Below are 12,502 nucleotides of genomic sequence, written 5' to 3'. Positions count from 1 at the left end.
AATTATTTCTTTGGTTTGGGGTAAAATGGGCCAGGATAGTAATAAGAAATTTTTGTACCGAAAAATTTTAAATTGAGGTTTACTTTCAGGCTGAACTTTATATATTTTTCTAAAAACTGTAACTGAGAATAACAAAAAAATATTTATTTATCTAAAAAAAGTTTCATTTTACCCTGGACACAAAAAAAATAGGTGTCTTATTTACCTCAGGTTCTTCTGTATATACTTGCACATTACTTTACTTCTAAAAAAATTTGTGTAAAGTTGAATATATATATAAATTAAAAAATTTTGTAACACAATTATTAACAATAATATATAAAATTAAATATTTATTTATTCTTAAAAAATATTTTTATATCGATGACTAAATATTTAATGAGTCCAATCAGCCATAACTCCTCTTCGATAATGAATTTTTTTATTTTTAAAATCTCGATCGATATATGTTGTATATAATATTTACGTGAGTAGTCGTACAGGCATGTATGTTTGTAACTTCGCAACATGTAAGAGTTAATTTCGTTTTAAATACATTGAAGATTGTCGTAAATCCCAGCACTCGGGAAGTCTCTTGTTTACAAGCCGCTTGAGTTTCAAAGACACCCAATAAATGCTAAGGCAAAGCGGCGATCCACTAAGAATATTCAACTATATATATACATATATGCATATATATATAGTTTTGCGCCCTGCCGATATATATATCCAGAGCACCGCGAGTTATGATCGGTAGCACGGGAGAGTTCTTGGAAACGACGCCCCACGGAATCGTCTCGCATGCCTGATCATAATTAATAATGCCCGTGCACAAGAGACTATATATAAAGAGTAGAGTGCATATAAGCCTTATTGGTGATATGGAGATGGAGATAGAAATGGAGATGAAGATCGAGATACAGATGTGATGAAGAGAGAGGTTAAATCATTGAGAAAAAGAGATGGATACTATATATATGTAGATTGTTAGATATATAGAGAGATGGTGGTTTAAATGAGAGGCAAGGGAATGGACGCCCACTAACTTGTCCGCGGACCTGTAGCAAGTGAGATTCTGATTATAGTTTCAATGGTTATATATATGTGTATAACTATTAAGCTATTGGAGACTGGAAACTGCAGACCGGAGAAATTGGAAATTTTATTTTTTAAAAAAGGGTTGTGTGGGTTTTTATTTTTTTAAATTTATTCATTTGAATTTTCACACGTTATCAGTTTGATTGACTGCGGGTTTTAGTAACAAACATATTTTTTTTAGGGATTAAATAGTTAATGGGAGTTTTGGACTGGGCGCCAGTGGGCAGAGTTTTTAGCTGAGAGTAAAATTATCGTAACTACTATAGTTACGAGAGTTATTAGAGTCAAATTCACTGGATTTTAGTTCAAATTTTTTGTCAAATTTGATATTTACGTAAATAACTCATGGGTAATTGGACTCAATATTGTTGTTATTATTTAATGTTTATTAACAAGTAGTGTACAACGTTTCGTCCTTTTCAGGACTTTATCAAGTACTGAAAGACAAAAATAAATTAATTTATAAAATGTATAAGATATTATAAATAATTAGTAAAAACTTAGTTAGATGATTAAATTCATACCGATTCAAATTTACAATAAAATTCAAATTCAAATTGTTAGTCATTTTTACCTCAATTGGTTAAACATTAAATGTCAGAACTATAGTTAGATAATTGAGACATACAATAATGGTAAATGACACAATACGTCTTTCCCAGTACATAAATAAACATTCCTGATACACCTAAACAATTATCAATTAATAATTATGTCCAAAAATTATTAAAAACGGTTGACAACTAACGTCTCAGTTAATCACAACAGCTGATCACATTTGATATTTACTGTAGACAGTAGGTCAAAATAATGTTAGACTAAAATAATATGATTATTAATAAATTTTGATATATTACATTTTCATTAATTAATTTATTTCTATTTCAACACGAAATATTCTTCGACGGTACGGTATCAACAATTTTTCTTTACTGTATCGAAAAAAATCAGTTTGAATAATTAATAAAATAAAATAAAAACTAAATTAAGTCTTATAAGTTGTAATCAATTGAAATGCTCAGCTACTAGATGTCGTCAACAGTTTTTGTCTTAGCTTTAATATTTTTTTTTCGCTTCTATCACGACACTGTTTGTATCAATATTCGACGGAAGAAAACAAAAAGAAATAAAAAAAAAGGTGTGCAAAAAAATCATCTGGATGCAGTGACGGTAGAAGGCCTACAACAGAGTATATATGCATATATATGTAGCAAAACAATGTAGTCCAATATTTCCGCTTCGCGTTTGAGTCATACAATTTGTGGACAAAACGATGCTTGCAAAAATATCCATCAGAGGTAGCACCTAAAAAAGATACCTCGGTAAGTTCAAAACCTCTGTAACTTAAAAATTTTTCGATTCCTCTTTCCTTGCCAAACCTAAAACCTTTATTACTTAAAATACAAAACCTCGATAACTTAAACAAATATTTTGAGCATTGTCCTCGATAACTTAAAATAATATTTTGGTGACCTCCATATAACTTTAAGTATTATCAGTGAGTCATCGTACCGAGTATGTATACAAACAGAAGATTTTGCCAAAAGCTTAATTTATTTTCACTTTATAGTCTTTCACTAAAAGGGTATATTCCTAGAGTGAATATTATTTATGCTTATTTACACATGTAAATCAGAGATTTGTATTCTAGAAATTATTTGTAAATAAGTTAATAAATAAATAAATCTCTTAACGTATAGTTGTACGCAAGAAAAATTAATAAACGAGTTCAAAGAAAATAAAATGAAACGGAAATTAAACACTTTAACATATTCTGATAGGTTGAGAGCGATTGAAGCTGTGAAAAGTGGTCATTGGAGAAAACCGTTGAAACTCAAGAAGATGGTAATGTCGTTTGGAATAAATACATGGCTGAGTTCCAGCCTGTGGAATCTTAAAAATGCATGAAACAAAAGAAAATTACTGACTTTTTCCTGAAGAATTGAATTTACTTAAAGAAATAAAGAAATAAATGAAAATTTATGTCACTTCTATTGAATTAAATGTATCTTCTTTTACTCAAGTTTCCAAAATCGATAAACCTCGTTGAGTTAAAAATTTTATTTCAATAACCTCTCTAACTTAAAAAACTCGATAACTCAAATGTTTTAACGTTTCCCTTAAATTTTAACTTATCGAGGTTCTACTGTATATATTTGGAGCTCCTTGAGCTCGAAAATAGCAGGAAGTCTTGAGGCTAGTCCGCAGGGTCAAATCGTTTCCAGATTTTTTCTTATTTGGGCGCTATATAAAATTAGTGGAGATAATTTAAGTGACCAAAAACCCGCCTTTTTGGCATGGAAATAGTGGAGTACTATTTTCTGTTTCGCGTTCGAGAAGTACGAAATTAATTGTTTATTACTTTGAATATATCAAACCCAATTTTATGGTTTCCCACATGATTTTTGACATAAGTGAGAAAAAAAACTTTTGTGTAGATCAAATATAGTTTTAAAAGCGAGTAATATAACTTTTGTCCGAACTGGGCGCCAGCGGCTTCAAAACTGAAGTGATTGTAACCCAGTTACTAAATATTAGATTTTTATTGATAAATGACTTAATTGAATCATTATAACAAATTAGTAGTATTTCAATTAAAAAAAAAAAAAAAAGAATATTAAAATAATCAAATTTTTTTTTTATTCAGCAAATGTGTTACAAATTTGGTGTCTTAAGTACTCAAAATAATTTATGTCGGAAAACAAAATAATCGGCAAAAAATACTTTAGTTCGTTATTTTTAAAAAGCGGCGCCCATGAGCGCTTTATATAGAAATTATGCTATAGCTTGTTGATAAATCATCAGATTTACTGCATTGACTACTTAATTTACTTGCTAATAAATATAAATTTATTATTCGACGCAATTTTATACTTAATTACTACTAAAAATAAAAATTTATTGTTAATAAATAAAAATGGTAATCTTAAAAAAGATAACTATGATTACAAGGATAAAATTAATAGTAAATTAAACTTAACATACATATACATATTTTAGTTTTAAACTTTTTAACACAGTGTCGACTACATCACGAAGATAATATACTATTTCACAAAACCCGTTCAGCATTTTCCAACTATATAATATTTCCTTTTAATCGCCAGCCCTCAGGATTTATCGAGTCACGGTTACCTAATGTAAAATACTATAGACACGCATACAACCTATTTCCACGCATATAAATATATAGTATATCTGTATATATATATAATACGCATAGCAAATCATCTTATCTCGATGATATTTTTTTATTCTATTTATTAATGAGCTATTTTTATTTTTTATTAATTCCAAGGAATGCAAAGTTTTTTTTTATGGCTTATTTTTTTATTCAATTTCTATATGAACTCTCTAAACATGAATTAGTGAAATAAGTGAATATTCACTAATTCCAAGTGCAATCCGAACCACTAATTTCAAATCGTGGTTCGTTTGGCACTCAGAATTAGTGAATATTCACTTATTTCACTTGTTCATGTTTAGAGAGACCTAGAATTGTAATTCCAGACATGTTCATAATAATAATAGTGTATATTGAACTGTGCGAATAGTGTCCAAGTAGAATAACTCCAAAAATTTTAATTATTTGTTGGTTTTCAAATTACATATTCGTGAGTATTCGCTTTATTTGATTCTAACTTTGAATATAAAATTTTTGTTTTACTTATGATAAATAAAGTAAAATTTTTGAAGAATTTATAAATTTTGTGGACATTCCTAATAATTTAATACTTTAGGAATGATTTAGAAAATGACGAAATATTCAAATTTTAGGATAATTTGAAAATTTACGCTGTAACAAATTGGAGATTAAATTCAGAGTAATTACGAATTTCATTTAAATTCGAATTCACTACTTCACTCGGAGTTCCGGAGTTCAAAAAAAAATCGTCTTCAACGGAGTGATTTTGGAGTGATCTGGAATTTATTTAAATCTGTTTCGAATTCACTCCCTATTCACTCTGGATTTAATCCCAATTCACTCCGCAAATTTTTTACAGAGCTGAATAGTTCGAATTTTTGAAATAACTCGTAAATTCACGAAAATTAAAAATTGACGACAAATTCGAATTTTTCAAATAATTAAAAAATTTATGAATAAATCGCATTTTAAAAATAATTCGAAAATTCACAAATGATTCGAAAACTGATAAAAATTCGAATTTTTTGAAAAATTAAAAAATTCACGAATTATTAATGTTTTTTAATAATTCTGAAACTGACTAATAATTGAAAAATTTATAAACAAGTTGAATTATTTGATTCAAATTTCGAATCCAATGTTTATATTGATTCCTATTGACATTATTCTAACACCTCGATAATAAAATTTTGAAAATCAAATTGATCGACTTTTAATTTTTTTTTTTTAAAGTGATTTTTTTAAAGTGATAATTCGTTGATTTAATAATTTTTCAAAAGTTTAAAATCAATTTATAATTATCTGTAATTAAAAAAATTTTTTCTAATACAAGCAATAAAATCTTTACACTAATTGCTAACTTATCACTAAAATCAGTCCTCACCTCAAGAAAAATAAAAAAAAATACACCATCAATTTAAATCCATATCAAAATCATTAATCTCCCCTACAATAACATGACTCTGACCATTATCCACGCTACTTAATCATTAAATAAAATTTATAGTCTCACAAAAGCACATATATATATTTTAGTCGGAAAATCCTCTATAATCCGATTTAAAATCTTCACAGCCCTCAATCTCTATTTTTAGCTCTACCTCAACATGAACCTGAACCTCAGTCTCAGCAGTCTCGGTCTCTACTTAAAATTTATATTTCCCAATCCTATCTCCTCCCATTATCCTTATTTTCCATCATTTTCTCTTGTATTCCATTGGGGTTTATATTCTCTATCTGTATAATAACACGTCTGCTATGCCAGTCTACATCACTTTTATTTAGTTGGTCAGGTAAAAAAAAATTTTTAAGGACCACTATACAAAACTACACTACACTAGCTAACATTTTTCGACAGGTGTATCGTCCCTTTGATCTCAACAGTTATGCACCTTCCTATTCCAGGTCACTAACAATCTTCACAACCATAAGACCCGACAAACTTACATATTGTGATGTGCGTATTGAAAATACTGAAAAATCTGTACCAACATATTTTAAAACCAATAGAATTTTTTTTTTTTTTTAGTTGAAGTGACGTAAAAGTCACCACTTGCTTAAATTGCTCTTGTAGTCATTCCCATGTACAAATAAAAAAATCAGTTGAAAGAAATCTTCCTAAAAAATAGTAAATAGAGAGAGAATTTAGAAATTTTTGACAGTTTTGAACTTTGATTTGGACGTAGATAAGAAATGACGTGACAATGGACATAGGCGCGATTTTGAAAAAATTGTCTTTAAAGATTCAAAACTATTTTTAATAAAATTTATCTAGAAATTACTTGAGCACAAATTACTTCTTCACTATAAAAAATTGGAAATAAATGCGGAGTGATTACGGATTTTATTTAAAATACAGAGTTCCAGAGTTTAAAAAACAACATCTATCTGAATGTGGAATAAATAGGGAGGTTTTTTTTAGCGGAGTGATCTGGATTTTACTTTAATCTGCATTCACTCCAATTCGGATTTTCGATGTCAAATTGAATTACCTTTCGGAGTGAATTTTACTCCGAGGGGAAGAAGTAAATAAACAGTCATCCGCTCCGCATTCACTCCGGATTTATTCCTCGTTCACTCCGTTAATTTTTTACAATGTATGTGATTTTATTCATCAATTTCGAACAAAAAAATATCATAGTTCGAGGATCTAAAATGAGAAAAAAAAATTTGGCGAAATCATAGCAACTGGTAAAATTTATGATAAATCCGTTCGAGATAGATCAAAAATACTAGTAACCGATGCTCAAAATCCGCAAAAAATAATTATAGCGGCTAAGGGGGACCATTATTCCCTGATCTCTCCGACTAAAGAATCATTTAATATAAAAATCAATCGGTGGATTTTGATACGTTATTGCTTCTCTACGTTCAATTGATTATTCTTTAAACTTTATAAAGCTTAAAAATTAAAAAAATTTTTGAACCTCTCCTCTTTTTGGAACAGTTCTGATAAAGTTCAAAAACTCTTTACAGTTAATTTGAATATTTTTTTTTTAACATAATTAAACCAACAAAATTATCAAATAAAATTATGTTTCAAAAAATTTCAAAAAACCCGCCTAAGAAACTACTAACTTAAAAATTTATTTTCTTTTGAATTTTGATTTAAAGTTCTAAAAATTAACTCAAACCCCAAAATTGTTTCGAATTTAGAAGCTCACTATTGTAAACTTTTTTTCTTTCATCATTTTTGGAAGGACTTCTTTTTACGAACGTTGTGATTGTTATGATGCATTATATATTACGCATCATAGCTGGTTTTTAATCTATTTCGGTAAGATCGTAAGTCATGCAATGCCGCTGAAGATCCTTAACATTAACATTGGACTAAAATGTTGAATGGTGAATGAAAGGCATTAAATGATGATGGTAAAGGTTGAGAACCGTATTGTGGTTATTGCGATGTTTAAAAGTATGTATTATATATATGTATATATGTATCTGGAGGAAGACGAGTAGAGAGCCTGTAATGGTGATGGAAGTTTATAATGGTGGGGTTTAAGATGCTGGAGTGTTTTAAACTCTATATATAAAGTTTAAGGCGAATGAGATCTTGAGCTCGATGGTGAGTCCAATGACTGGATAGGCAATGAATATATATGTTTATAAATATCTACTGCTTATTAACTTTTTATTTCGTTTTTCATTGTTAGCGTTATTAGACAGCCACGTTTCACGTCATTTATTTAGTCATTAACTATTATAATTAATTACTAATATTTAATTATTCACTCTTTAAAACTATCGGCAATAATTTTTTCAAAATATATTTTTGAATTTACTTGTAATAAATACTTTTTATCAATTTTAAATGAAAAATAGAATTAATGTTGGTCAAAATTTTTAAAAATTAAAATAATTTTAGACTAGTTCACAAAAATTTATATATTTATTTATAAAATCTCTGAGTTGTTGAAATTAAAAAAACGACAAAGTAAAAAAATTTTTTAAAGAAATCTACTTTATAAATTATTTTTTTCTCCAAAAAAATCTTAATAGAAATTAAATTTATCGTTGAATTATTTGCTATAAAAATTTTTGTAAGCTAATTAAAACTGACGTATACATTTAAAGATTTGAAATATTTATTAAGTTTTAACGATCATTTTTCATAGAGATATCAATCGTTGGATTAAAAAAAGTTAAAAAATAGAGCCATCACCCTATTTCCATTGAATAAAAATACATATGCATACATATATATATCAGAATCCAATTGAAAATTTTCCAACATAGTAATACTCAACTCATCGTCTCTCGTTTCTTATAAAATCCCTTCCAATATAATTTTGTCCTCTCTTTCTATCTCATCTCACTGATACTCAACGGGCTTATATTCTCGAACCACCAGAGCAAAAGAAGAGTTTCACGTTAGAGACCTCGACCATTACATATAACGCTCCAGGCGATTCTCTTTCTCTTAGTATCCCCATTTTTCACATCTTCCTTTTTTAACCTCATCATTTCGTATTTTATTTTTCATCATCATCCTCATTTTTTTTTTTTTATTTTTTATTCATTTAAAAATATATTCTTCTCACTCTCTCCTTGTCTCTCATAAACTTAAAAACCACCATATTTTCCCTCTTCAAAAATTATTTTTTTTTATCCGCACATTTTTTATTTTTTTATTTTTCAATCTCCAACTGAGCAACAAACACACACACACACCTCCCACTTTCTTATTCCACACACACACACTTTCGAAAAAAATTTATACACTTGAATTAAAAAAAAAAAATGTATGCTCACCATGCACACGATTAAATTTTTATCCATACTAATTATTATATTCTTTCTTAATTAAACCAAATAAATAAGAAATTAATAAAAATAAAAAAAAATGAGTTCCAAGTGCCCAAGTAAGTCCAAGTTACAAGTACACACCAAAACCATTAAGAAAACCAAGACCCCAAGACTAAGAGCTAAATCCTTATCCTTTTTCTTATCCACACACCAATACAACTTGACAACTCATCTATACAAATTAAAACCCCCTATAGATCTATACAAATGAATTCAGAAAGAACACACACACACACACATTCACACCACAAATACATAAAATTCAAAGGCAGGTAGATCGTATATATATAATACAGGCTACCTGTGCTCTAAGTATTCGTAAATTTTCAGATATTCCCTTCATCCCTCCCCTCCTCTCCTCTCTGCCCCCCGGATTTAAGTTTGGGGAAGGTGTATCTCAACCGCTGACCGTCGTCAAGCCATAGCAACGATGCTCTGAATGGTGGGAGGCTGGCTTGGGTCTTAAGATACCAACACAGGTAAGGTTTCTGCCAAGACGATAGTATGCTTGTTGTAGGGGCAATACATTACAGGTAACACAGATACAGACACAGACACAGAATACATTTAAAGCTGATGTGAGTAGAGCTGTGGCACTTGAGCAGAAGTGGAGACGGAGGACACTCAGGTAACCAAAGTAGTGGGAGAGCAAGGGAGAGTACTACAGGTGAGATACGTTGATATTTTATCTCTTTTTAATACAACGTTGGATCCTTTTGGAGTGGGATAGATACTTTGGTCCAGTAGGCGGCTAGTGCGACAAGCTTTAACCTCGTGTTCCTTATACTTTGTGTTCGCTAAAGCAAGACAGGTTCATCTGATCGTGTGTGTATATAGATATATAGGTATTTTAAAGACCGAAGACGGTGGGTGAGAAAGGGGAAAAACGAACTCTTAGGCTTGGATGCTGGGAGTTGAGGCGGCCATGTTGTTCTTCGAGGAGAGAAGAGAAGTCTGTGTAGTGTGTACGCGACGACGTTTCGCTTCTTCATCTTTCATTTATTTAAACCATTTGTTAACATTGTTATAATTTATTTTTTTTATATGAATTTCATTAAAGTTTATTAGCCAAAGTGCTCTATTTTATGTGCTACGTTATTTTTTATCCGGTAACTAAGGATCCATGAGGAGACGCTAGTCTTCAGTGATAAGTGCCTTTTTTTAGTGCTGTTTTACATTTATGATAAATTTATATTCAAGCATTTATAATTGTTCATAACATTGTTGTTTACTATGATTACTATGATGGTGTTGTGGAAAATGCGATGACAGTTACGGAAATGTGATCTAATAATTTTTTAGTTAACACTTTGGTAGTTTGTAGTTTTTTTTTTTTTTTTTTTTTTTCGTTATTACAACATTTTTGGATCAACTACATCACTTCTGTACACGCACGTGAGTAAATTTTTTATTCAAAACCATTTTTCAAATTTTTTCATCAAAAGACCGTTTTTAAAAAAAACCGGCTAATTTTGTAGCTTATTTTTATTTACTGGTTTTGGCTATTTTCTGTCTGAGTCAGTCTGACCGGTAGTAAAAATCCCCAGAAACCAAAAAATAAACCTGGAAATTAAGCTTTTTGGGAGTCCACATTCCAGAAGGGGTCTTTCAAAAAACCATTCCGGCAACTTATTAAAACTATCTGACGTTAATGGAAATCACTTTCGGTAGCTAAAATCCTCTGGTCACATCACAAATCACTTGCACAAACCACGAAAATGACCCTCACTACTGTCCGAATCCGAAAACTGATAATTTCGGGAAACGGTAAACGAGTCTCTTAATTTATAGAATTGCTGTTAATTGTAACAAATAGTTAATCTAAAAAAGATTAGGCTGTTGTGTGTTAAGAAGACACGTTACTTCTTGACCGTGTTTAAGAAGCAAATACATATCAGAGAAAGAGTATAGTGTATAGAGAGTAGCCAGGAGGGCGCGAGGGCGTGCGGCTACTTGAAATACAAACGGAGGTGGGTCCTTTGGAGAATCAGGTTAGACCGGCTGAACCTGCTTCATCTCCTTTTACCTCCTCCTCCTGCTTGCTCAGATACACTCCGGATGGTTGATGCCTGTGTTTGCTATTACTGAATGCTACTTCCACTACTGATGACCATGCCCATGCCCATGCTCATACTCATGCTCATGCTGATGCTGATGCTACTGTTGATGTTGATATTCTGTTTCCTCTTTCTTTCACATTCAACTCTTCCGCATGTGATGATGCTAACCCCGTCGTGACCAGACACACGCCAATACCTATTTCCCGAATACCTACTTGCCAGGTTACTTTGCCAACGTGGAGGCTAAACTTGAATGCCTGTACTGGCTGGTTCTTAAAGAGTAGAATGAAGCTGCTCTGTAACTTCTTCCTTCTTCTCATCCGTCAATGAGTTACATGAATGAAATTATACTTTTGTTTGCATAGTGGTTTCCAGTTCTGGTTTTTCGATTTATATTTAACCTTACTCTTATTTTTTTTTAACCTGTTCATTTTACATACCCTTTATATATACATATATATATATTGATGGCTCAACTTGTCTTATTTGTTTTTTTTCTTTTTTTCGACAGGTACAGGTGCCACTTAATGTGCCATAGACGCAGTTTCCTGTGATATTTTAAATTCCGTTGCCTAAAGACACTTTACGTCTTAATTTTTTAAACGTTTTTTTAATTATTATTATTATTATTGACTTTTACTTATTTTTGTAAGAGCTATGTCGACTTGCACTGAGGACGCTGATAACTCGACTCTTCATATCCAGGACACCATGTCCCCGGTACGATCATCATTTATTTATATTTTATATATTATGTTGTAAATCACGTCATGGGTATTCTTATCGTCAGATCTTATAACTTGGGTTATTAAAATTCTCAAGTATAAAATAAGGCAGTTCATTAATAATAAAGAGTAAAGAGTATGTTGTGATTCGAGACATTTAATTAGCATATTTATTTTAATATTTTAGATTAAATTGTTTTTTAAATTTGAGTAATAGGATTAAATAAATAATTTTTAAAGTTTTGGATTAAATTAATATTGTTCTTGTATCTTGGCGCCAAATACGGAATTCCTGGGCAATTAAATTAACATAATATTACAATTTGTTTGATTATCTGACTTTAAATTATTTTTGAAGTCATGCATAAAATGAATTTACTTATTTTAATAAATATTTGAATTATAGTTTTATTTTAATATTTTAAAATCACTGTAACTTTTTGATTTTTCAAGTTATCAATTTTTGCTAAAAATCTTGTTTTGTAGAGCGTAAAATTTTCTAAAAAATTTGTTGAGAAATTTTTGGTGTGGCATTAAAATCTTAGAAGATACGAGTAATTTTTAAAAATTAATTGGGCGCCATTTTTCAAGTATTTATTATAATAATAATTATTGAATTTTTTATAAAAATTTGATAATTTATGACGTAATGTACAGTTTCTATGATTAGTCATAAGTTTGAGTGA

The 12,502-nt window shown here is 29.9% G+C and overlaps 1 protein-coding gene across 6 annotated transcripts in view; it reads left to right on the top strand.

Moving 5' to 3' along the window:
* Nucleotides 1–9,925: 9,925 nt before the first annotated feature.
* LOC130673096 (uncharacterized) overlaps nucleotides 9,926–12,502 on the top strand; it is a 51,587-nt gene continuing 49,010 nt past the window's right edge. For 5 of the 6 annotated variants that reach the window (XR_008990828.1, XR_008990827.1, XM_057478014.1 and 2 more), the window contains exons 1-2: nucleotides 9,926–10,426; nucleotides 11,603–11,811. Coding sequence is in view for 4 of the 6 variants with exons in the window: in XM_057478014.1 (XP_057333997.1) it covers nucleotides 11,749–11,811 (63 nt within the window). In the remaining 2 variants the exon portion in view is untranslated. The remainder of the gene's footprint in view (nucleotides 10,427–11,602; nucleotides 11,812–12,502) is intronic. The other variant, XM_057478013.1, reaches the window with a different exon arrangement.

This window comes from Microplitis mediator, chromosome 8 (genome assembly GCF_029852145.1).
Source record: "Microplitis mediator isolate UGA2020A chromosome 8, iyMicMedi2.1, whole genome shotgun sequence".
Classification (NCBI taxonomy): Eukaryota; Metazoa; Arthropoda; class Insecta; order Hymenoptera; family Braconidae; genus Microplitis; species Microplitis mediator.
The sequence above is the reverse complement of the archived record's forward strand: the minus strand, read 5'-3'. Positions and strand labels throughout refer to the sequence as shown.